The 26599-nt window shown below is 43.9% G+C and overlaps 2 protein-coding genes across 6 annotated transcripts; both read left to right on the plus strand.

The window, feature by feature from the left end:
- Nucleotides 1–278: 278 nt before the first annotated feature.
- Nucleotides 279–2545, plus strand: LOC123060092 (uncharacterized). Its single transcript, XM_044482651.1, has 2 exons — nt 279–532; nt 2216–2545. Exons 1-2 carry the CDS (start codon nt 414–416, stop codon nt 2352–2354), a joined length of 258 nt encoding a protein of 85 aa, XP_044338586.1. The 5' UTR covers nt 279–413; the 3' UTR covers nt 2355–2545.
- A 13679-nt stretch (nt 2546–16224) lies between these two features.
- LOC123060093 (putative disease resistance protein RGA3) lies at nt 16225–26305 on the plus strand. 5 transcript variants are annotated; one of them, XM_044482656.1, is made up of 6 exons: nt 16225–17992; nt 18084–18257; nt 18495–18609; nt 21790–21921; nt 22487–25646; nt 25961–26305. In XM_044482656.1, exon 5 carries the CDS (start codon nt 22571–22573, stop codon nt 25625–25627), a length of 3057 nt encoding a protein of 1018 aa, XP_044338591.1. In that variant the 5' UTR covers nt 16225–17992; nt 18084–18257; nt 18495–18609; nt 21790–21921; nt 22487–22570; the 3' UTR covers nt 25628–25646; nt 25961–26305. The 5 variants fall into 5 exon arrangements, with proteins under 5 accessions (XP_044338591.1, XP_044338587.1, XP_044338588.1 ...); XM_044482652.1 differs by lacking the exon at nt 21790–21921; XM_044482653.1 differs by lacking the exon at nt 21790–21921 and having other exon boundaries at nt 16225–17473.
- Nucleotides 26306–26599: the final 294 nt, after the last annotated feature.

Consider the following 26599-nt stretch of genomic DNA (forward strand, 5'->3'; position numbering starts at 1 on the left):
TCCGCTGGATCAATAAATGTAGTCGATGCCATATTTCCTGCACTTCTGACAAACTGGTCAAGACGTACCGGCATAATTAGTGAGTGCATCCGCTGAAGATAAATAATTTGGACTTTGAAATGACGATGTTTCATCAGTTCCAAACAAAATAAAAAATCGCAGAGAAGTTGGACACGGACTGCGCAAAACCCAGAGCCCAGTGCCATCCCGGGCCGGCCCATCCCCAGATCGACCTCGGCCTTCTCCGACCCGTCTTCTTCTTCTTCTTCGTCCACAAGAAAAGACGGAAAAAGGAAAGTTCCTTCTCTTATTTACCACTCCATCCGAGAAAACAGAGGAGAAAAATCCTCCGCCGCTAAACCCTAGCTAGCTCGAACCCCGGCGAGGCCAGAGAGAGGGCGGGATCCGCGGAGATGCCTTCGGCTTCGTCGGCGGTGGGGAGGCTGCAGGCGGCGGCGCAGGACGCCGCCAACTCCTCCTCCTCCTCGCGCTCCGCCTTCTCCAACCAGCTCCTCGTGCCCAGGGAGGCAGGGTATGTCCGAGCTCCCCCTCCCCCTCCCCGCCCCCTCCTCTGATTCGAGATTCGATAGATGCGCCCTGTTTTAGCTCGCTCGCCCGGTAGATTGCTTCGATTTGGGGGCGGATTTCGCGGTATGCTGCCTGTAGTTTGGGGGTATCAAGCGTATTGTACTGTACACTGTGGTAGTAGTAGCTGACGCACATGTATGAAATCCCTTGCAACACCTGCACCGCATGTTTTCTCTATGCTTATCATCAGAGCCGAAAGCTTGACTAAACGAGTTAAAGTGATTTGATCTGTAACTGTAATATATATTTGGCAGGGGAAAGCTTCAGTTATGTGTATGTATGGCAGGACAACCCAATTGTTCAGTTTCTGTTTACTTTTATGCCAGTATTTTGGGTGTCTATGACATCTCTTGTTCCATGTGGCGTTCTGTTTCTTAACCGATGCCAAACCTTAAACCTGAGAACAAGAAGTAGGCTGGGCAATGTACTCTGTATGTTGTACATGTATTTGTGGAACTTCCAAGGGCGCGCTTGGAATCGATGTATTTAGATACGGAGGTGTTTCACTTACACCCGTATCTTACCGTCCGCAGAGCAATTTACGTCTGGAATGAAACGACAGGCGGAGACGTGTGTATTATTTACAACTGTATCTAAAAGAAAAACGGGGATCCAAACAGGGCCTAAACAGCAGATATTTGGTTGCCAGTGTACATACTTAGCCACGTTGATTTAGGAGATCGCAACTCTGCCTCACTATGCAGTTGCTGAATTTTCCATATCCCACTTCTGCAACTGTACCCTCTGACTTCCCCTGTACCTCCTCTTCTGCCTTACCCTCCCATGCTCATCCTCCTGCTTTGTGCCGTGCTGCCACTGTGGTGCTGCACCAACTGACGTTGCCACCCTTGAGCAGTGGCTGCAGGGGATTGAAGAAACCTGACCCAGTTGATTTTTTTATCCTAATTGAAATTTTGATATATATGGCTCCAGTTTATTTATTTTTGGTCATTAGTTGATTGAAAGCTGCTTGATACTTGTAGGGGAAAGTTTGGTTTCTGTTTCATTTATTTATACAAGTTCTAGGCGAAAGATTTGTCCCCCCCTTAGTTGAAATTGGAAGTTTGCACTAGTCCGAAGTTCTATCAGAACCTCCAAGTTTAAAGACTGGAAAAATCAATTGCAGGTTCAAACATCCAGTAGATAGCATGCTTTGAAATTTTGTGACATGCAATTGAATGCTGGGGATGGAACAAAGACAATGTAGAGGGTTGGGGTGTGCATCTGCCAACCAAAGCTGCAGTCATCTACCAAATCTGCCTATATAGACTCTGCCTATATAGTGAAATCTGTATGGCACATGCATGGCATCTACTCCCTCCGTTCCGAAATATAAGTCTTTTTAGACATTTCAAATGGACTACAACATACGGATGTATGTAGACATATTTTAGAGTGTAGATTAACTCATTTTGCTCCGTATGTAGTCACCTATTGGAATCTCTAGAAAGACTTATATTTTGGAACGGAGGGAGTACTCTCTAGTCTTCGTTTCTAGATTTAGGCTGCAGCCGTAGCATTTTTAGTGATGTAAACGTTGACAAGTTGTACTGTAAATCTGTAATCCCTGACTCAAGTTATGCTCCTTGCAAGTTTGCAACTGACGTATGATCCTTTGGTATTGCAGACGGATGGTGTCTCTGTCGGCTTGCGCGAAGTTCGGCGCTGTCAGCTTTGTGGTTGGCGTCGTGGTTGGCTTCACCCTGAATAAAAGGCTGCGCCGGTGGGCTGCCAAGCTGCTCAAGAGAATTAAGGACGATAACTAGCAAAGCTAGTGCATTTAATCTTGAAAGAAATTTTGTTGGCAAGTGTGCTCTAGTTACATCTGTAGTAACTCCAAGTTGAACCTCATTGACTGCTTGGATCAACTGTGATGGATACAACATAGTCGTTTGTAAACTGTATCACAAAATTCTCTTTTGGGGAGATCTTTATTACTGGTGCAGATTCTGCAGTACATCTCTCGTTGACCGTAAACGTATGGTGCCGTTGTGTTGGAGACTGGCTTTCATTGCTGGTTGCTGAAAATGATGAGCTAATGTTGTTTGGTTAAATAATATCCTGACAATTGAATTAATAATGTAAGTAGCTACTGTTGTTTGGGTATCCAATTCATTCCAACTGAGGGCTTTGATTTATGCTGCTGCTTGCTCAGGCAAGGCATCAGGTTCAATCATCAAGAAAGAAAAAGTGAGCCACCTTGAGTGCTTTTGCTTTTGCCTTTTGCTGCAATGGTGGGTGGGAAGGAATAATTAGTGGGTTAAACAAATTAAGATAAGCATCATTAGCCCGCTTCACCTCTATTTTCTTCCAGCCAGCACCAAAGCCTGCCTTTATGCGACTAATTCTTGCTTCAGACCAAAGTGATTCCCGGCTGAGTTCGCCTCCTCGAGTGTGCTTTTCACCGATTTCCTGAAGATATTATTCTCTCTGTTCTTCCTCTTCTCCACACGCAGAGGAAAAGTTTGTCTTGATCCTCTCAAGTTCGTCGTTCCTTCCCCGTTGGTCAGGTCAACGTAGAACGACGTCTCCTTCCACGGGAACGCGTGCTAGATGGCTGGCAGTGTCGCTGCTTGCTGCGCCACCAACTGTTGTTGCTTCTCCTGCCGCTCGGCCTTCATCGCACGCTTCACAGCCTGCCACTCGATCTTCTCGTCTATCGTGCCCATCCACACAGGCGTGCATGATATACAACGACAACATGCTCGTCCACGACCATGATTGCCCAAGCAGCGGTCATGGCTCCTCCACAGGCTCGGGCGCTGGCGGTGCTGGTGGTGATGGGGGCATGTTGGTCACCCCTCCGGCCGCCGATTCAACCAGCGCGTGTGCAAGGCTAGGCCACCTGGCGAGCTCCTTGCACTTTGGCTCCTTGATGGACCTCCTTGTGGCCTCCTCGAGGGCCACAATGTAGGCCTCCTAATCCCCCCCCCCCCCCCCCCGCTCACCATGACCGACAGTGATGGTGGAGCGGTGAGTGCGCGTGGTTCACGGGGCACACCCTTGAAGCACGACCGACGACGTTGGTCGTGCTCGGTGGCGAACCACGCGTCCTAGTTCGGCAAATCCACCGTGTACGTTGGGTCGTGGCGAAGGTCATCCAGGAGTAGAGCACGACGGTGCTGAATTTCCATCAGCTGTGTGCTACCTGAGTCTGGCACGGTCGGCACCGGAACCCTGTCGAGGTTGAGGTGCCACTCGCGCGGCAGGTTCACGTCGGGCTACGACACCGGCACACCATGCTTCCAGAAGTGCTAGCAGTGGTGCACCGACACATAGAGGCAAAAGTGCGACCGCCGACTAAGATGGACTTATGTGTTATCATAAACTAGCCAGTTTCCAATTGTATTGCCCAAAAGTAACAACCTAGTCACCTATATAATGTACACTTGTAACCGTTAGATAAATTGTACAGAAGACCAAACAAAGGAGATTCAACAAGGCCATGGAACAATTCACATGCTCCAACCATAGGTCGAGTGGATGATCCTAATGATCAGTGAATGATCCTAATGATAAGCGGCTTGTGAGATGATGTTGCCCCTCCGATGATTGGTGATGTCTGTGCTAGAGCTTGCTTACCGCCCAGCAAGGTAAGAAGTGATGGCTGCAAACGTATTAGAGTATATAGTTCATGAAACCTCTATCTATCAGAGAAAAACAACTCAGTTGAGCCAAAACCAGAGCACCAATCGAAGGGCATGACTGGACGCCATCCTTACTAGCGTCCAGGCCTGGACGCCATCCATACTAGCGTCCATCCTGGACGCTGTTATTCCTAACGTCCTTCCTATTTTTAAAATTTCCACCGGCCCTTTACCAGTTTCGGAATTACAGAATTATCATTTACTATTAATAAAAAAATCGGCCGTATATACTTGACGCAACATTTTCTTTGGTTCCGATTGATATGTAGACTGCAGACTGCTATGCAGCTGCCATTGGATGGCGCCCTTAACTAGGCAAGACAAACTAATAAATATTTTTGTATGAAAAACTGAAACACATGTAAATTTGCGAGCACAAAAACTTGAACTTAGTCCTTGATACATGGCACTACTCAAGGTGCTGAATCTATATGTATGTTGCATGCATAGCTTTCGTTAGGCAAAAAAATAGTAACTAAGTAGCTTCTAGTGTATCTGTAGAGCCTTGTCTAATTTTTGAAAGCATTCATTTTCAGCTTCCAATTTCTGCTATTCTCAGAACAAGTCACCGTGGCGGTTTGGGTGGATCTCCCTTGCCGGGTTTGTCTGATCGATGGCAGCCATACTTGAATCGTTGCTTGGATCATGTGCCAGTAAGTTGCAGAATATCATTACAGATGAGGCCATACTAATCCTCGGGGTGGAAGAAGAGCTCAGAGAAGTCCTGCGACGAGTAGAACTGATAAAATGTTGCATATATGATGCTGAGAAAAGGAGGACAAAAGAGCTAGCAGTAAACAATTGGCTCGGCCAACTGAGAGATGTTATATATGATGTTGATGAAATCCTAGATGTGGCTAGATGTAAAGGAAGCAAGCTACTTCCTGATGATCCTTCTTCATCATCAAGCAAATCAGCTGCATGTGCGGGCTTCTCAGTTTCCTCTTGCTTTTGTAACATCTGGTCACGTCATGATGTTGCTGTTCGGATTAGAGGCCTCAACAAAAAGATAGAGAACATTTCAAAGGACAAGATATTCTTAACATTCAACACTAGTACACAACCTGCTGGAAATGGTCCAACATCCAAATATGGTAAGAAGTTCCAACCTCGTTGAGCCCAACCTTGTGGGAAAGGAGATCATACGTTCTAGCAGGAGGTTGGTGGACTTAGTTCATTCACACAAGGAAAATAAGTCTTACAAGCTTGCTATTGTTGGAACCGGGGGAGTTGGTAAGACAACACTAGCTCAAAAGATATACAATGACAACAAAATAAAAGGAAGCTTTAAGATACACACATGGATTTGTGTGTCACAAGATTACAATCAAGTTACTCTTCTGAAAGAGGTTCTCCGTAATATTGATGTGCATCATCAGCAAGGTGAAACCATAGCCGAGCTGCAGAGAAAGCTTGCAGAAGCAATCAAGGACAAGAGTTTCTTTCTTGTTCTAGATGATGTGTGGCAGTCAAATGTTTGGACAGATTTAATAAAAATTCCAGTAAACGAAGCAGCTGTTGGAGTAATATTGGTAACTACAAGAGATGATCAAATTGCAATGACAATAGGTGTGCAGCATATCCATCGAGTTGATCTCATGTCAGTAGAGGTGGGATGGGAGCTACTTTTGGAAAAGCATGAACATTGACGAAGAGAAAGAAGTGCAGAATTTAAGAAACACAGGAATTGAGATTGTTCGTAAATGTGGTCACCTCCCTCTTGCAATCAAGGTTACCGCTAGTGCTTTGGCAAGCAGAGATCTAACGGAGAATGAGTGGAAAAAGTATTTGGGCAAATATGCTGGTTCCCAGAGCATGCTCTTGGATGAAATAGAAGGAGCTTTGTATCTAAGCTATGATGAGTTAACACATCGTCTGAAGCAGTGTTTCCTTTATTGTGCTTTGTATGCTGAAGATTCTATCATAGAGCGTGCAGAAGTTACCAGGTTATGGATTGCTGAAGGATTCATCGAGGAGCAGCAAGGCCAACTACTAGAAGACGTAGCAGAAGAGTACTACTACGAGCTATACATCGGAATCTCCTCCAGCTAAATAGGTTCATTTTTGACCAGGTTGAATGCAAAATGCATGACCTCTTAAGACAACTTGCTTGTAATATATCAAGAGAAGAATGTTTTATTGGAGATGTTGAAACTTTAAGGGGTGAAAATATGTCAAAATTGCGACGTGTTACTGCTGTCATTAAGAAGGATACGTTAGTGTTACCTAGACTGGATAAGGTGGAGGTTAAGGTGAGGACTTTCCTAACTGTTAAGGGTCCATGGGGAATTGAGGATACATTGTTCAAGAGATTTCTGCTTCTTCGTGTTTTGGTATTGAATTGCTCATTTGTAGAAAAGATCCCAGGTTATATAGGAAAATTGATACATCTACGTCTACTTAATTTTACGATTCTTCGGTCGGCGGTATCCCACCTGGTTTGGTACCACTTGTTTGTCATCATTAATACACTTGATCCTCAATTATGTACGATCCTGTGTACATCTTCCAGCCATTGGGCAACTACCTAACCTGAAATATCTGAAAATAATGGGAGCACATGCAGTTACCAAGGTTGGACCTGAGTTATTTGGTTGCGGGAAGGGTGATCCCATATGCAGTGAGTTAGTTGCTTTCCCTAAACTTGAATGGTTGGTCATCAATGATATGCCCAGCTGGGAGGAGTGGTCCTTTCTTAATGAAGACGTTGTTGCTGATGATGAAATGGGAGAGGATGGAGCTGTTGAGATTCAAAAGGAGGATGCCCAATCTGCAAGGTTGCAACTGCTGCCTCGTTTGGTGAAGTTGCAACTCATAGGTTGCCCGAAGCTGAGGGCTCTGCCGCCACAGCTTGGAGAGGACACTGCCAGCTTGAAGGAGATCCTTTTAATTGGAATGAACAACTTGAAGGTCGTGAAGGACTTCCCACTGCTCTCTGAGCTTCTTACCATTGAGAATTGTGAAGGCCTGCAGAATGTCTCCAACCTCCCTCAAGTGACAGCGCTGCGTGTAGGTGCTTGTCCAAATTTAAGCCATGTAGAGGGATTGGGCAGTTTGCAGCAGCTGGGGATGGGCGAGGATATGCAAGAGATCTCTACACGCTGGGTCCCTGGGCTTCAAGAGCAACACCAGCGACTTCATGGCGAAGAACTGGATGTCTACATGTGGAGTTAGATTGCACAAGGTATATATGACACTCCATACTGGTTGGATATTTTTTATTGTATATTTGATTCTCTTAGCAGCCATGATTCAGTTTTCTCCCTCAGTGGACTCGTGCCTAAATTGCATCTTTGTTCAGTTGTGTGCCACTATACATGCTTATGCAACAGAAATACTTAGACCTTTTACTGATTATTCCAGAATTAGTACTTGTCCATTGGCAGACTGCAAGCGTGCAAGTTATTAAGTGTTGTAAAATGTTGCTCTTAAGTTGCTTACATTCTCATAATTATCCAGGTAGAGTTTATAATATTGGCATCTCCATTAACAGATATGAGTAGTAATAGTTGTTGAGGCATTGGTCTCTTATTCAGGCAAACTATACCCCAGTTGTGTATGTGACGCTGTGGAAAAACAACCGAAATTGTAGCTACACTCATGCTTGATCTCAGCATATACGGAATTGTACCAACTCTTGGTACGTATGTGTTTATGACTTTATGTGCTTGTCAATTGTCATAGTTGCTAATTATTTCGGTGTGTTTCGCTGGCGGCGTAGGACTGATGGCCCGTTCGCTTCGATGGGCAAAGCACCAAACGTACTAAGTTGAGGAAGTCTCTCAATGTTGAAGATGCGCAAGTTCCATGATGGATGTGTAGCGAGCTGGTGAAGGAACAAATTTCTTTGGGCAGGTGCCCTGGAATGTATCGATCGTTGTCTTGTGTGTGGGTATGCTTTCACCTTTTGGATTTAATCCAGAAATTTCGTTTTATTTGTTCCTGAACTTGGGGCCTTTGCTGTACTGAACCTCCATGGCACGGTTGGCGCGATTTTATTCTTTCAATGGAAGTGATGGATTTCCTTTTATTTTGTTTCTGAACTTGGGCGTGAGGCTTTGCCTGTGTAACCTGTACGGCCAAACCTGTGTGAGTGACCTGGTCATGAAGAGCATTTTTGTTACTGTATAAACCTGTGTTGTACGTATTGTGTCGCCAAACTACATTGTCAGAAGGATTGTTCAACTGAAAATCATGAACAAATAATATATATATATATATATATATATATATATGTAGTATTTTTTTGGTTGTTGCAAGAAGTGGTGCACGATGACCGATGCTGCCAAACTGACACAGATGCAGACTGAGCACGGCGACGATGTGCGCAGTGTGGTGAAGGTGGCTGTTGCCGAGAGCTCCGGGAGCACAACCACGGCAGGAGCTCTGGAACTTGGGTGAAGTGCAGAAGGCAACTTCGGCAGAGGCACTCAACTGCATATGGAAGCCGCTATCTGTGGGTATGGTGAAGCATGAATGACGAAGTGCAATAATTATTGTTCCCTGCAACTGAGATGAAAGAAGATTCAATGATATTGCAGAAACTGCGACTACACCATCTTGGCAAAGCAATTAAAATAGTGCAATGCAGATGCAAGAATGAGGATTTGCACCAGCTTTAAGTTGTATCGAACTACCTAGTTGAAAGACTGATCAATTCAACCGGGAGTTCAGACATTCCAGTTGAAATCACTCCTTTGAAAGTCTGAACTTGCATTTAAATTCTGGGGGATGGAACAAATCGGCAGAGGCAACGTGGATAGTGGTGGTCTGCACCCTCTGAGCAAAGTTGTGCAATGTGGAGGGCTGCTAATTACGCTGCTCAAGAGGTTTAAGGATGCAGTCTCCAGGTATTATGATTTCTCAAAGTTAAACTGTAGTCAGGGGTTTTTCAACTGTATCTGTTGCTGATGGCAATCTCAATGATTATTTGGTCACTGAACATTTATCGTGACGTTCGTCGGGGATTAGACCTGCATCTTCCCGCTTCTCTCTAGATTCGTGCTCCACGGCACACTGATCTCAAATTCTCTGTTATCTCACCCTCCTTAGCACCGGCACGACTCCACTGCAATACCCCCCGAGCTCCATGGATCGCTACTCTTAATTTGGTGCCGGATCTGATTCAGAATATTCGAGATGTGGGGAATCAAATCAGTCTGCTTTTCCTGGTAATGTGAGCTACACAAGATTTTTGCAATGCAATTGGAAGATTTCTCTGCGCAAGAAATATTGTACCACTATCTATCTAGATGATGAGGTCAGGTGGGCATATTAGGTACAACAATTTTATATACTCCATCTCCCATTCTGACCGTCCTGTCTGTGTTAGCCTGCTATTTTCTACAGAAGCAGAGGAGGGAGACGACTTTAGCACCTAGTGTTGTGTTGTGTGGGAGGTGATGCTGTGCAGCGATGACTGCAACACCAATGATGCTGTGGGAAGATCTGCACAAAGCCGACGATGTTCCCGTGGGCGAAAATGGTGTTGCATGGTGGCCAATATAACGCCGGCGACGACAGCAGCAGCTGCAACGGCTGGAGCACGAAAAAACCCAATCCAATAGTGTGGAATCTCCGAGAGCACGAACACGAAATCATTCTGGAAAGCTTACGCACCCCGGTCGCGTTATCTTGGCCGCCCGTACGCGTTGGGATCCGTGCCGTCGTCAGCCGCTAAAACAGGTCACGGGCATTGCGGCAGTGTGATTACCCACCACAGGTCTGTGATCAATCTAGTTCCAGTAGGCTACTGTGCATGAAGTCTAGCTGGGCAACACAGCTAAAAGACATGCGCATATGGACAAAGTCAACAACAACACAGCTTCACATACTCGTGACATGGGTTTTTAACTCAACTTCGCTTTTTGGTTACGCGGGTGGGAGAAGGTTCGCTGGCAGTGCCTGGTGACCATGACTCATGTACGATGCACATGTTTTAGGACATGGACGAAGTACACGATGAAAAGTCACAGTTCATGTACAATGTACATGGTTTGGTAAGGCCCAGACACTGCAAACATGGACGATGCATGGGTTGGACCAAGTCAAAGCATTAGGGCAACTCCAATGCCGTGCTTTAAATCATTCACAAATGTTCGGATCTCATAGTGCGGACATTTTTCATCATTCAACGTCGTGGGATAAACATCCGTTGCATCATTCGAATGTTCGAAATCTCACAAACTGGGCACGGTAGCGACGACATACATGGAGGCGAAAATGGGACGCCATGGATACAACACTAGAATACACGAGTCGACATGAACGTTGGCACGGTGGCAACGACGGACGTTGAGGCGAGCATGATGCCATGGATACAATGGTTAGAATACACGAGTCGACATGGACGTTGGCACGGTAGCGACGACGGACGTCGAGACGAGCATGATGCCATGGATACAATGGTTAGAATACACGAGTCGACATGGACGTTGGCACGGTAGCGACGACGGACGTCAAGACGAGCATGATGCCATGAATACAACACTTAAGGTACGTGACTCGACGCAGATGTCGGGACGGTAGCAACGATGGACGCGGAGACGAACACATGACACTACGAATACAACACTTAAGATACGTGACTTGACACGGACGTCAGGACGGTAGCAACGACGGACGCGGAGACGAACACATGACGCCATGAATACAACACTTAAGGTATGCGACTCGACGCGGACGTCGGGACGGTAGCAACGATGGACACGGAGACGAATACAACACTTAGGGTACATGACTCGACGCGAACATCGGGACGATAGCCCGAGACAAGTACGTATGCCACGAATACAACAACTAGGGTACGCAAGTCGATGCAGACGTCTGCACGATAACGACGACGATGGACGCGAAGACGAGCACGGTACGCCATGGATACAATGGTTAGAGGAGGCAGGTCGACACGGATGTCTGCTCGGTCATTGTCCGCGGGCATATCTAGATGTGTCTGCGTACGTATAGGGGACCGATTTTACAACTATGGTTGTGTAGAAGCTCCAAGGGCTCATATTTTGCCAGGGACCTCCAGATGTGCTTCGCACATGTCAAACACTTATCGATGGCTGTACGAGTGATCGGGGTACACGAAGCAAACAACTTGTGCCGCGCCACATGCATTTTTCTACGATAGCTGGCCTGATGATTTTTTTTCTTGCATTGACACAGGGAAGTAGGGAACAGTGCTAGATTTTATTTAGACCGTTAGCCCATGAGGCACCGTCTCGTGAGCATCTCATCGATCTTCGGGCGGCAGAAAGAAACAAGACGTCTCAGAATCTAGGGGACCTTTTCATTCAGTCCTACCCCCGAGCCTGCCAACATACTGTATGAGTCAGGTCATGACGCTAGTTAATGGAGCTTAATGCTACGTATCTCGAGGTACAAGAAAAAGAACGGACTGCCAAGATAACGTGGCCCGGGTGCGTAGGCTCAAAAAATCCACCTCCAGCACGAACAACCTCCTTCTGTTCCTCTTGGCCGCTCGCCGCCCAACCCCGTCTAGCCGGCAGCGCTGGCGCATACGGGATCCGCGGAGACTCCTCCAGCATGCGGTGGCGGTGGCCGGTGCAGATGGGATCGGAACACTAGCGGCGGCGGAAGATATGTTCGTAACCTAAACTGATACTTGCTCCGTCCGAAAAAGCTTGTCCCTCAAATGGTGTTAGATACGTCCATTTGAGAGACAAGCTTGGGACAAGCTTTTTTTTCAAACAGAGGAAGTACCATGTAAACAATTATGCTTTGTGGGAAACTGCATGACACCCTAATGCCGGTGTGGCTCTTTTTATATATAAGGGTACATATTATATAAAATTACAATATACGGATATACACAGAAGCTCTATACAAAATACATTCTAACACGGAAATCATAACACATGAAAAGTACATACTACATATCCTGGGTGTTGCAGGAATCGTGGACGACGAAGACGATGGCAAACTGACACAGCTGCAGAATGAACATGGCACGATGTGTGCAGTGCGGTGAATGTTGTCGTTCCTGAGCTCCAGGAGCACAACCCCGGAGCCTGCGCCGGAGTTCTGCAACTTCTGCGAAGCGTGGACGGGGATGACAGACGGTGGGGGCCAAGTACGTTTTGAAGCAGCTATGTGCAGAAGTGTGAGCTATGAATGGGCAAGCTCTGTTTCTCTACGGTTGAGCTCAAGAATAGTAAGGGACATTGCAGGAACTATCACTACACGATCTGCCATAGCGATAGTCCGGTCCAATGCAAATTCTCTTCAGTGCTAGTATCTTCTTCTATTCTGAACTCAATTAATTAGTGCAATACAGTGCAGAATTAATGGGTTAAAGGTTTGCTCTCCTTAGCTTAAAAGTATTGATTAATGCTGAACAAAGTTCAGTCAAAAGTTTCTTTTTAGTTCAGTCAAAAGTTTCTTTTTTGAGACAAAAATTCAGTCGAAAGTTCAGGCGTCCAGTTTAAAGCAGGCTTCCTGGCTGGCCGTCATCATCAAGGCCATTCCTATATGGAAGCGGCGATAGCGGCTCGCTGGCGGCGGCAATTGTCGTTCGCTGATCCTTGAAACTCGATGTAATTTTTATTATATTTGAGGTGCTTTGTAATTCTGGTTAATCTTTATAATAGATCTAACATTTTTTGAAAAAAAGGAAAGCATGCTTTGAATTTTTGAACATGCAATGCAGATAGTGGTGGTCTGCACCTGCTGAGTAAAGCTCGCCCTTTTTTAATTTCTTTTCCTTTTCTTTTTAGTTCCTTTCTTGGTTTTCTTTATCTTCAGTTCCTTGTTACAAGAAACAGAGAAATGTTTTTGACATATATAAATCCTTTAAAATTGCACACTTTTTAAAAATTACACAAAACTTATTTTGAAAATGCATTAGCACTTTTTGATTACTTCAATATTTTTTGTAAATACATGAACATTTTTTAAATATATGGAACAATTTTAACATATTTTCAAATATTTTTTTCTCAATAGATGTGAACATTTTTAAAATACATAAGTGAACACTTTCTTATCATTTTTGTGTTTATGTTTTCCTATTTACCTTTTCTCCTTTTTGTGGTTTTTTCTTCTTCTTTTTATGTTCACATTCCTGTTTTTTTATCTCTCTGGGTTTTTAGAGTTTCCCCTTTTCGCAGTGCACATTTTTTTGAACTGCACAAGTATTTTTGAAAAAAACGCAAAATATTTTTAGAATATGATATAAAGATTATTTAAATGCACCACCAATATCTATAGAAAATATGAAACATTTATAACAAACATGAAATATTTTTAATACATTTTGAAATATTTTTAAATACACATTATATGTTTTTAAAATACACTGTGATTATTTTTGAGGCATGATGAATCTTTTTCTAAACACGCTCAACATTTTTTTACAAAAAAAACATTCATAGAACAATATTATTATTTTTATACTTGTTTGAAATACGTTAATATTTGTAAAAATATTTGGGCACCTTTTTAAGTATATGGTCATTTAAGAAAAATAAGTGCTCATGTATCTCAATATATATTCTTGTATTTTACAGCTCGCAACAAGTGAGTAATTCCGGAATCCATTGGCTCCCTAAAGAACCTTCAAGTACTAAGCTTGAGACGGTGTGTTTATCTACACAGTCTTCCTTCAGCAATGACCCTGTTGAGCTGTTTAAGATGTCTTGACCTTTTTGACACAAAAGTAAACCAGGTTCCAAAAGGGACAGGGAATCTGAAATTCCTCACCGTTGTAAGAGATTATTCCGCCGGTGATGGAATTGATAGCTAACAGACAAGATGAATGGAAGTTGGAAGAGTTGTCTTCTTAGTTGCATATGAGGTTTATTTTGTCTTGTTAAACTGAAAAGAGTGGCTCATTGTAGTACAAATGCAATGCCGTCAGACAAAAAAAAATCTAAAAAACTAGTACTAGACTGAACTGGACGTGGAGACGGATAATATTCAGAAGAAGATATTAGTAATACTGAGAATGTCTTTGAGTAGCTAATACCTCCGCATAACCTGAAAGACCTATGTATTTATGGATTCTTTGGTAAGTGGTATCCTACCTGCTTTGCTACCGCCTGTTTGTCTTTACTACTAGTATACTTACTTGATACTCATAGATATACGATCCTGTGCTGATCTTCCATCGATTGGGCAGCTAACGAACTTGAAATTTCTGAGAATTGATGGAGCACATGTAGTTACCAAGGTTGGACCTGAATTTGTTTGCTGCAAGAATGGTGACCTTGTATGTAATGAGTTTGTTGTTTTCCCTAAACTTGAATGGTTAATCATCAATGTGAATGGTCTTCTTTTCATGACGAGGAAGAAGTTACTACTGCTTATGGATGGGGAAAGGATGGAGCGGATGAGATCTGCCAAGCCGAGGTATGTCCTCGTTTGGTGCAGCTGCAACTTCACAATTGTCCAAAACTGAGGGATCTCCCGCAACAGCTTGGAGAGGACACCGCCTGCTTGAAAGAGCTCAATCTAATTAAGAGGACTAAACAACTTGAAGGCCATGGAGGACCACCTAGTGCTCTTTGAGGTCCTTGTTATTGGGTATTGTGAAGGCCTTGAGAGGATCTGCAGCCTCCCTCGAGTGACAAAGTTGCATGTATTTGGTTATCCAAAATAGAAGTGGCGGTTTCTGGCCTTGCCCGCCACTAATTTGAGGCCACCTATAAGCCTTTTCACAGCAGTGTTGGATCACCACTACGGAGAGGAGAGCAGCATCCCACCATCGACAAGGAGGTAGACACTCACAATCACCAGCCATGGTTGCCTACACGCTAGCCCATAACCATCGCCACCCAGATCTACCAAAGGCAGCAACATGTGACATCATGGTCTTTCCTATCAACAAGGTGTGTTTTCTTTTCCATAAGCTCATATATCCAAAGAAGCTTCAAGTAATTCGAGGATGGATGACCTGCTAGGAAGTTGTTCCCGAGTGCTCACAGGTGAGGAGAAAAGTGCGCAGGAAAGACCATTATTGGTCTATGTGGCGAATCTATATCCCAGGTGGTCGGCAGGCGTAATGGCCGGGAATCGGTGGCTGTGGTCGGGGTGTTACACAACACAACCGTCATGCCATCACCCTCGCAACAAAGGCGCCGCCAACAGCTCGCGCAACAAGATCCGAGGGCCCATCGCACCTCCGGCCACCCTCTCCATGCCGGTGAATAGAATCACCAGACGTGCATGTCGATGTCCAGGGTCGACGCCTGAACAACCACCACTGGTCGCCACAACTGGCCACCACATTGCCCCGCAGCCCAGCCATCACTGATGAGCTTTGCTTGTTGACTTTATCCGGCAACAATTGGGAGAGCATGAGGGAGATGAGGCATAGGCGGTTAGGGTTCACCCGAGCCGTCCCCCGGGAGCATAGCAAGCGAAGCCGAACAACAAAGATCGCTCAACATGTACTATGTCGCTATGTGTTTTACAACGAGTATAAGTGACTACTAATGTATCACTTCCTATACATGTCATTATCATCTCTCAAAAGAACTTCGCATCATGTGACCACATGAACATGCTTTGGCTATGTAGAAATGATATTGTAATCAACGACAAAAACACTATTGGTTTGCATATTATTTTTTATTATACGCACTGGCTTTGTACATGGTCTATGCTACATCGAACGGAGTACCAACCGCTATTTAAGGCGAATTTTAACCAACATGGATGGCAAAATAATCTTTGGATCGGTGCACCCCCTTCTTCGATATAGGCATAGTGTCGACTCTATATGGCTTTACTGTCGCCGATGTGCACAAGCCGGTGTTGATCATCATGTTTTGTATATGATTAATGCTACATTGCTTAACACTACATTTTATAAGTTAATAAAAACACTCTTTATCCAAAAAAAACTTTGCATCAGCAAGAAAAATCTCCAAAAGAATTTAATTAAGAAAAAATACTGACAAGGCGGCCCCACCTGCAAAACGTTGGGTACACGCGTCTCTTGCCTCTGTCTTCTTTTTCCCCCTCTTTGCCGCTCGCTGCTGAACCCTCCTTGGCTAGCCCCAACCCCGACGAACCGGCGGCGGCGCCGGGAGCCCGGGGCCATACGGGATCCGCGGAGACGCATCCAGCGGGCTGTTGTGGTACATGGCTGACTCCTCCTCCTCTTACTTCCGTTTCGCCGCTGCGGCGTCGCCCGCTTCTCCGAGCAGGTCTTGGTGCCCAGGGCATCAGGGACAGAGTATGTATGTCCTCACCCGTCTCCATCCCACTGTCAAAATCCTCTCTCAAACTCAGACCACCTATTTATTCTCGTTCGCGCAGCAATTTTCTTTGCTTTGGGGGCGGAATTTGGGATGTATTGGGATGCTAGCACCCGTCTCATCTGTGTGACACTGCATACTTTACTGTAATCTGGTTGAGGATAAGAGGTTCTATGTAGCCTGAGCTACAAAGGAACTTTACCTTACTGTAATGTGGAGAACTGAAAGGGATAAATAGGCCAATTCGATGGTCCGGTTAAGAGCTTGATTGGGGAATGGGGATTCAGTTTCACGACTTAGAGTATCTTTTCACACATATCCAAATTTGCAAATGTGGGGCCATTTTTAAGCTTACAATGCTACCATTCAATCGCTATCCAAGTTTTGTTCACAAGTGTGCTCTAGTTACTCTGTAGCCCCAAGGTGAACCTCCTTGACTGCCTGGGTTAACTGTGATGAATACAACATATAGTCGTTTGTAAGCTGTGTCTCACATTTCTTTACGGGATCTTTAGTGGCAATTATGATATGTGCAGATTCTGCTGTACATCTCTCAGATCGTAAATGTAGGCTGTCGTTGTGCGGTCCTCCCTTGGCAGACCTCGTTGGGGACTGAGTTGTCTCATTCCTGTAAGAGACTGGCTGTCATGGCTGGTTGATGAAAATGATGTTACCGGGAAAACAAAGATGAAAATGATGTTGTTTAGGTATCCAATTTCCACTTGTGCTTTGCTCTTGCTTGGCTCCAGTACATGGCGCTACTAGCTCAGGTAAGTCATCAGGTTCTACTTGCGGCGAGGGGAAGGAGCAGAGAGGAGGGCGCGGGCGCTGGCGGCACTAGGGTTCACACGGCCTCTCGCGGGAGAGGCGCGGATGAACGGGTTGTGCCATAATGACAACAATCTCAAATTCTCTGTTACCTCATCATCTACAATTTTCTCCGAGTGCCATCGCTACTCTCAATTTGGTCCCAGATCTGACTGGAGACTATTTGGGATCAATCTGTTACTCGAGGTAAGCTATACTACATAGATTTTGGTTGAACATTAACTAGCTAAATGATTTGTCATTGGGGAGATTATTAAAAAAACGCATTGGTGAGGAGAGGATTTGTCTGCACAGGAAAGAGAACATGATGTCCTAATCTATTCATTAGGTACCATCTATCTAGATGAGGATGGGTGGGCATGTTAGGTACAACAATACAATAAGATACTCCCATTAGGACTATCCTATGTGCTACTTGGCTTAAGCTATTCATCATTGGCGGTTGGCGATGACCAATGCTACCAGTAAATCACACAGCAATGACAATAAGCAGGTTGGCAGTCTCTTTCACAAATACTCTGCACGCCATCCAACTCAGCACCTTTGTCGCATACTGTTTTAGGCTGCATTTTTCTACATAAACAGAGGAAGGGGGGAGGGGGGGGGGGGGGGGGGCGACTTCAGCACACCTAGTGTTATCTGGGTATCCTACCACTGCTTTACTTGCTCTCTTGCTCATATCCCATTGGCCTGCCATTGACTCCGGTAAGGCATAAGGAAATCAAGTACATAATTTGAAGACTATTTTTCATTCTATTATCTCCAATTAATCGGTGTATGCATCTAATCCATGCAGAGGAAGTTCCACCTTGGTTGCTTGTGTTTGTTCCTTTGGTCTTGGTCCACTGATCACTGATTCAACCAGGATTCAAGTGATCCGGTGGGACAGGAAATAGTTTATGCTAACACGCTCTACTCTTACAACACTCACATCAGTGCCTTATCAGTTTTATTACCGGCCCATATTCAGGTATATATTTGATCTCAATGTTCTGCACTTATAGATCAACTCCCTCTGTAAACTAATATAAGAGCGTTTAGATCACTATCTAAGAGCTCTTATATTAGTTTACGGAGGGAGTACAACACACTGGCACTTCTTTTGTTCAGTAGTTGGTAGAAAATCTTCTATTTATCCACTGTATAGGTATAGCAGCATGGTTTTCTCACTTGATCGATGATCTTCTACTCTCTCTTTTTATTCTAGTTGTTCCCAGTCTTGCGAGATCTTAAAAGTGGCGATGAGCTGATCATCATAGCAGACTTTGTCTTCAAGAAGATGAATATGGATTCTTATTATTGACTAAAGACTAGTTTGTAAGGTAAAGGCTTCCAATCATAAGCAACTTCACTTTCATTACTATTTTCATTCTCAATCATAAGGAGTGGCCCATGCATTTGCGCGGCTAGGTTAACAATATGTTTTTTCTGCATATAATTTTAGGTTATGACAAAGTCCCGAGTATTATGCCATAATAGTTATTTTGCATATAAATATGTTAGCGCAAAATCTGTGACAAATGGTTATATTACTTTACTGGAGCAGTGCAAATATATTTATCTCTGAAAGATATATTTGGCAAGCACTGGTTTCCAATATCTTTGTAACAAGTGTTTTCTCGAACCCATGTGGCCGCCGCAAGTGAACACATGCCTATTTCTTCCTCCATTTTTTTTCTTACAAAGGGTGGATTTTATTGACTCAAAAGACAAACACAATGAGCGCACACCTGGCTTGTGCATAACTAGGATGCACACAATCAACACCAACGCGTACACACACACAAAAGAAAAGCACGCCGGCAAAGAGCAAACTCATGCATGATCAAAGCTATGCGTACACGATGAAAGGAAAAAAGAAGCGTTTAATAAACTATGGCAAGGACCATATCCGCGCCAACCATCTTTTGACACCACAAGAACAATGACAAAGGTTCTTCAACAGCAACACCTTCAGGAAGGGAACGATGCTCAAGCATTGTCGTCACCGGATCCAACCACCAAAGGCCAGATTATAGTTTTTCACCCTGAAGAATAAGTTCGAGCATATCCGACCAAGGCCTTCAACAAGGTAGCAACACAAAAACATTGCTATTGCTAGGTATAGCAACTCGGGTCAGACTTAGGTTTTCACCGCGGAGCTCGAGACCGGGTACTTAGAGAAGCACCACCAAATTGAAGTCAATCATGTATTGTCGTCACCATTTTCAGCGATCCCAGTAGCTACAAGTGTAGCATAGTATCGAGTGACGGCACCACAGCCGCCGCTACGCAACCATACCCTCTGCGTGAAGCTGCTGTCCATAGATTTCATCTCTCCACCGAATGCAAACTAGTTGGAGTGAAAGCCGCCAAAACCCACAAATGAACCTTCTGGCTACAACCTGGAACCTTGCCAGTGTGAGTCACCGATAGCAGCCACTGGATCTGGAGAGAGGGTCCCTCATGAAGACCATTTGGTGTCCTCTGCAATCTGCCGCTCAAGTGGTCGGTTGATGCCGTCACGATCAGGATGAGAAATGACTCGGCGCGCTAGATCTGGAAGACAGGGACCTCGCCGGGGACACCAAGTTGGGAGAGGGCTGGCTCCAACGATGGCCAAAGGCCCACAACCAGGAGCCGGGAGGCCGCACCCCAATCGCCATAAGAGACCGCGCAGCCCTGTAGCTAGAGGAGGGTGAGTCCCGGTGGTGGCGGCGGCTCACCCATAGCTCGAGCGGTGGCGGGGTCTAGCAAGGAGAGCCGTGCCGTCACGCCGAAGAACCGGAGCGACGACAAGGATGGGATGGGATGGGATGCAAGGATGGGATGGGAGCACTGCCGCCGAGGGCTTTGCTTGGCGGCGCACCAACGGTGACGTGGGGGAGGGGACGGGGTTGTAGAAGGCTAATGGCTACGGCGGAGGAGTGCCTCCCCCTATTAAAATTGACAGAGCATTTCACTTCTCCCGGCCTGTGCACCAACTAGGGATGGACACAACCATTTTAGTATGAGTACTAGGATTTTTAGCTTGATGTGTTGTTCCACGATGCATCAAGTTTGGTCCTCGAGGATTTTTTTTGTATGAGTACCAATATTTTAATGTACCAATTCCTTATCTGTACCAACTCCCTTCAACCTTCTTGTATGCTTCTTCTCTCCCAAGTCATCGCTTAATGCGCCACTTGATTTCGTCTGTGCGGCCGGTCACCAGCTTGATCTCCTTTTGGCCCACATTTTCCATTCCTATGATGCCCTGCTCCACTGCCTCTTGCGCACCCCCCCCCCCCTCCCCGGCTAACCCTAGACCCAAGGCTTAAATTTCTCAAAAAAACTGCTACATGAGGTTCTTGCATGGTCCTGTCGCTGACGAGGTCCATGTCCCCAACAAGATGAAGCACTCCGCCAGCCACCCTCTCGTTGTGGCAATCACTGGATAGCATCGAAAGTGGGGGGTTGCCTGAGTTCTAGAGGGGGGCAGGGGGTCGCCGACGTTCTAGATTTGGGGTCGCTGGACATGCTGATAGAGGAGCCCTAGCCGTCGCTAGCAATGGGGAATTGAAAAAGAAGACCAAAATTCTATTTTGTGAAGGAATCAGTTCGTGAAAATACTGTTAAGTGAATGGCATGGTGGGGTATTTTCATCATAACTCCAGGGACAGGGGATATGGTCCGTGTAGAAGCATCTATTTCTCTACTCCATTAAAATGAACTAGATGGTACTCCAACTCGATGTATGTTGATCTACTACTCGTATTTGATCCGGACGATGTTTCGTAGAGTCATCTAACACACTCCACTAAAAAAATCAAAGTTGAGGCATTTGAGTTGCATCAGATTCAGTGCTGAAGTTGTGGAGCGTAGCTGTCCCAAACACACCCTTAATAGCAGAAGCCAGACATGTTGGCTACAACACCTTAGTAGGATGCTTCTTTCAAGTCTTCAAGAAAATTCCAATCAAAAATTAAATCTAGAGATTAATGGCTTATAGGTAAACCTTTTAAGCACTTCTCCACTCAGTACCTTTAGGGGAACTGAAATATCAACCAACTTGTTAATGTATATTTATTTCTAATTCTTAATTTCGTACAAAAATAGTAGTATCCGTACATGTCTGTGCATATTATTCCTAATTTAGCTATTTATGTCCCCTTCTAGTAGCATTTCTTGCCTCCTGATATAGAGTTCACATGAAACTAATTTGCTAACATTTTTTGGTTTCATATTTGCATTTAGTATTTTTTTTTCAGAAGCAGTGCTATTTTTATCCAGCTAATATTTTTTATTCACAATTTATTTCTAACTTCATATATAAAGCACAAACTTCATTTCAACACTATACTTTTGGGACAATTTATTTCTAACTTAGCTGTTTAACTATTTTATATGTGGCTTCCACCAACTTTTTGCAACATTATACTTAATTCTTATGTATATATTACTATATATATATATGTATATAATTGTTTTATGTAAACCCAACTACTAACTTGTATGGAAACATTGTTTTCAATTTACGGAAGAGGAGAAAAGGCCACTGTTTAAGTATACATAGTAGAAGCTTTGCGCGCTTATACGTTTACATGGTGATGGTGTCATCATGTGCACTGCAAATGCTTTACGAATCCACTGTACTTTGTTGGTATTTCTCACGGGTCAGTACCACACAAATTTTATTTTATTTTATAAATCTCTGCCATTACACTAATATGATTAATGGCTGAGATAATTTTGACTCTGTGGAGGAACGTGGTAGCTCATTTGCCTCTTGTTTTATAATAAAATAATAATTGATATATAAATGGAATAAGTTATTGTGGTTTCTAAGCTTAGCATGTAAGAAAACTTGTAAGATTATTCATGGACAAGATGGATCGATCACACAAACAAAAACTTGATTCATCTGCCTATTTAATAGACTAAAGTATAACTTAATGCAACTTTTTTTGTGGTTTGTTGTGTATGCTGGCCCTGCAACTGAGCAAACCAAACAAAAAAAATCATGTTATCCTACAATAGTAAGACACATGTACATTTATGAGTACAAAAAAGTGAAAATTGAATGCCATCTTAGGGTTTTTTACAACATACTTGGCCCTACAGCTTCATTATGCTAGATTTATTCAGTAAATAGCAAATCAGTAGTGATATCTGTCAATATCTTCTAAGACTTGTCTCATTTTTGAAGCATGTTCACATACCTTGTGTATTTATTTTCAGCCTTCACTTTTTGCCATTCTGCAAAACAAGTCACGTTGGTGTTTTCTGGTGGATCTCTAGCACTGAATTCAATCTGTCTGATCAATGGCAACCATACTAGAATCTTTGCTTGGATCATGTGCCAATAAGTTGAAAGATATCATTACAAATGAGGCCATATTAATCCTAGGGGTGGAAGAAGAGCTCGCAGAACTGCTGCGACGAGTAGAGTTAATACGATGTTGTATATATGATGCTGAGAAAAGGAGGACAAAAGAGTTAGCAGTAAACAATTGGCTTGGTCAACTGAGAGATGTCATATATGATGTTGATGAAATGTTAGATATGGCCAGATGTAAAGGTAGCAAGCTACTGCCTGACCATCCTTCATCATCATCAAGCAAATTAGCTGCATGTAAATGCCTTTCAATTTCCTCTTGCTTTTGTTACATCGGGTCACGTCGTGATGTTGCTGTTCAGATTAGAATTCTGAATAAGAAGATAGAGAACATTTCAAAGGACAAGATTTTTTTAACACTCAACAGTAGTACACAACCTACTGGACAGGGTTCAACATCCAAACTGATAAGAAGTTCCAACCTTGTTGAGCCCAACCTTGTGGGGAAGGAGATCATACATTCTAGCAGGAAACTGGTTGACTTAATTCTTGCACACAAGGAAAGTAAGTCTTACAAGCTTGCTATTGTTGGAACAGGAGGAGTTGGTAAGACAACACTAGCTCAGAAAATATACAATGACCAAAAAGTAAAAAGAAGCTTCAGGCAACAGGCATGGGTTTGTGTTTCGCAAGACTATAGTGAAGTAACACTTCTGAAAGAGGTTCTCCGAAATATTGGTGTGCATCATGAGCAAGGGGAAACCATAGCAGAACTACAGAGAAAGGTTGCAGAAACAATCAACGGAAAGAGTTTCCTTCTTGTCCTAGATGACGTCTGGCATCCCAATGTATGGATGGATTTATTAAGACCTGCATTGCATGAAACGACCGCCGGAGTATTATTGCTAACCACACGAGATGATCAAATTGCAAAGAGAATAGGTGTAGAACATACCCATCAAGTTGATCTCATGTCAGTAGAGGTGGGATGGGAGCTACTTTGGAAGAACATGAACATCGACAAAGAGAAAGAAGTGCAGAATTTAAGAAACACTGGGATTGAGATTGTTCGCAAATGTGGCCGCCTCCCTCTTGCTATCAAGGTTATTGCTAGTGCTTTGGCTGGCAGGGATGTAACGGAGAATGAGTGGAAAAAGTTTCTGGAAAAGTATGCTAGCTCACAAAGCATGTTCTCTGATGAAACTGAAGGAGTTTTGTATTTAAGCTACGATGAATTACCACATCGTCTTAAGCAGTGTTTCCTTTATTGTGCTTTGTATATTGAAGGTACTATCATTCTTCGTAGGGAAATTACCATGTTATGGATTGCTGAAGGTTTCGTCGAGGAGAAACAAGGCCAACTATTAGAAGACACAGCAGAAGAGTACTACTATGAGCTAATCCATCGGAATCTCCTCCATCCAGATAGTGTAATTTTTGACCAGGCCGAATGCAGAATGCATGACCTTTTGAGACAACTTGCTTGCTATATATCAAGAGAAGAATGTTTTATTGGGGATGTTGAAACATTAAGTGGTCAAAATATGTCAAAACTGCGACGTGTTAATGCTATCAGCAAGAAGGGTAAAGTAGTGTTACCTAGAATGGATAAGATGGAAATTAAGGTGAGGACTTTCCTAGTTGTTAATGGTCCACGGAGAATCGATGATACACTATTCAAGAAATTTCTGCTTCTTCGTGTTCTGGTACTGAATTACTCACTTGTGCAAAGCATTCCAGATTATATAGGAAAACTGATACATCTACGCCTACTTAATCTAGATTATACTAGCATATCTTGTCTTCCGGAATCCATTGGCTCCTTAAAGAACCTTCAAGTTCTGAGCTTGAGATGGTGCGAGAATCTGCATAGTCTTCCTTGGGCGACGACCCAGTTGTGCAGTTTAAGACGTCTTGTTCTCGTCTGCACAAAAATAAATCAGGTTCCAAAAGGAATAGGAAAATTGAAGTTCCTGACTGATTTACGAGCATTTCCTGTTGGTGACGGAAGTGATAATGTTGATATGCAAGATGGATGGCAGTTGGAAGAGTTATCTTCTGTGTCGCAGATGAGGTTTCTTGGTCTTGTTAGATTGGAAAGGGTGACTCATTGTAGTACAAATACAGTGTTGACGGACAAAAAGCATCTAAAAGAACTAAGACTATTCTGGACTGAACGTGGAGAGGAACCATATACCGAAGAAGATGTTAGCAATGCTCAGAATGTCCTTGAGCAGCTAATACCTCCACGCAACCTGGAAAACCTAACTATTTCACGGTTTTTTGGTCGGCGTTATCCCACATGGCTTGGTACCAGCTGTTTGTCTTCAGTGATACACTTGCTCCTCACCGATTTACGATCATGTGTGGAACTTCCACCAATTGGGCAGCTACCAAACTTGAAATATCTGAAAATTGATGGAGCATATGCAGTTACCAAGGTTGGACCTGAATTTGTTGGTTGCAGGAACAGTGATCCCGTATGGAATGAGTTAGTTGCTTTCCCTAAACTTGAATGGTTAATAATCATGGATATGCCAAACTGGGAGGAGTGGTCTTTTTTTGAAGAAGAAACTGCTGAGGATGAAGGGGGGGAGGATGGAGCTGCTGAAATTCGAAAAGATGATGTCCGATCTGCAGGATATCAACTGTTCCCTCGTTTGATGGTGTTGGATCTCTTCAATTGCCATAAATTGAGGGCTCTTCCGCGACGGCTTGGAGAGGATACCGCCAGCTTGAAGGAGCTCAGATTAATTGGAACAAACAACTTGAAGGCCCTGGAGGACTTCCCACTGCTGTCTGAGCTCCTTATTATTCAGAAATGTGAAAGCTTGGAGAGGATCTCCAACCTCCCTCAAGTGACAGAGCTGCGTGTACATGGCTGTCCGAACTTGAGCCATGTGGAGGGTGTGGGAAGCTTGCAGCAGCTGGGGCTGGGCGAGGATATGCAAGAGATATCTTCCTGCTGGGTGTCTGGTCTTCAAGAGCAGCACCAACGACTTCATGGCGATGACCTGGATATCTACACATTGTCTACCAGTTAGATGGCAATGAAAACACAAGGTATGAACACTGCATATATACTGGTTGGACATTTTGTTTTGTGTCTTTGATTCTTTGGACCATAATTTTTTGCCTCATTGGATGCATAAAATTGCAAGCTTCGAAATATTATTCTGATGCACGAGAAATGCTTAAATCTGTTGTGCTTGTACATATTTGAAAAGAGCTTTTATACATGCCCATGGCAGCAGATTGCATGCATACAAGTTATCAAGTGTTGTGTGTTGCTCTAAGTTGCTTATGTGTTTCATAGAATATGCTCATCGTAGCAAACCACTTAACTACTACGGGTTTGTTTCCAAATTCTATTATAGGCTGGACTGAAGGTGCAGTTCACTTGAGCGGGCAAAGCATGATGAGGCATACTAAGTTGAGGAGGCCTGTCAATGTTGAAGGTGCACAGGTAGCATGATGCGTACCAAGCTGGTGAATGAAGTATTCTGTTTTCCTTTGGGAATACTGTATCGCATTTCATTTTGTTTATATCTGAGTTCGGGCCAGACGCCTTTGCTGTACTAAACCTCCCATGTGGTATGCTTTCAGTTTCCGACGAGTTTCGTTTTATTTTTTTCCTGAACTTGGGGCCAGAGGCCTTTGCTGTACTGAACCTGTGTGACACAGTTTGGTTCTTTGGATGTAACCGACAAACTTTATTTTCACGTGATTGTATTATTTGAATGGAAGTGATGCATTTCTTTTTATTTTGTTGCTGAGCTTGGGCCTGAGGCTTGCTACAATGAACTGTGTAACCTGTATGTATGGCCGAACTTGTGTGTGTGACCTGGTGAAGGAAGAGCACTTTGTTTCTGTAATCCTGCGGTCCGTCGTATGGCGAAACTGCATTATCAGAAGGACTCTCTGACTGAAATCAGGACCAATAATAATTTTGTACATATTTTTTTCCTGGCTGTTGCCATACTGACATAGCTGCAGAGTGCAGACTGAACACAGCG

Source organism: Triticum aestivum, chromosome 3A (genome assembly GCF_018294505.1).
Source record: "Triticum aestivum cultivar Chinese Spring chromosome 3A, IWGSC CS RefSeq v2.1, whole genome shotgun sequence".
NCBI classification, from domain to species: Eukaryota; Viridiplantae; Streptophyta; class Magnoliopsida; order Poales; family Poaceae; genus Triticum; species Triticum aestivum.

Bases quoted from the DNA above. Each gene is read 5' to 3' on its own strand.
- LOC123060092 (XM_044482651.1), top strand. From the start codon at position 414: ATGCCTTCGGCTTCGTCGGCGGTGGGGAGGCTGCAGGCGGCGGCGCAG. The intron at 533-2,215 runs GTATGTCCGAGC...TTGGTATTGCAG, and splicing joins CTCGTGCCCAGGGAGGCAGG to ACGGATGGTGTCTCTGTCGG.
- LOC123060093 (XM_044482656.1), top strand. From the start codon at position 22,571: ATGGCAACCATACTAGAATCTTTGCTTGGATCATGTGCCAATAAGTTG.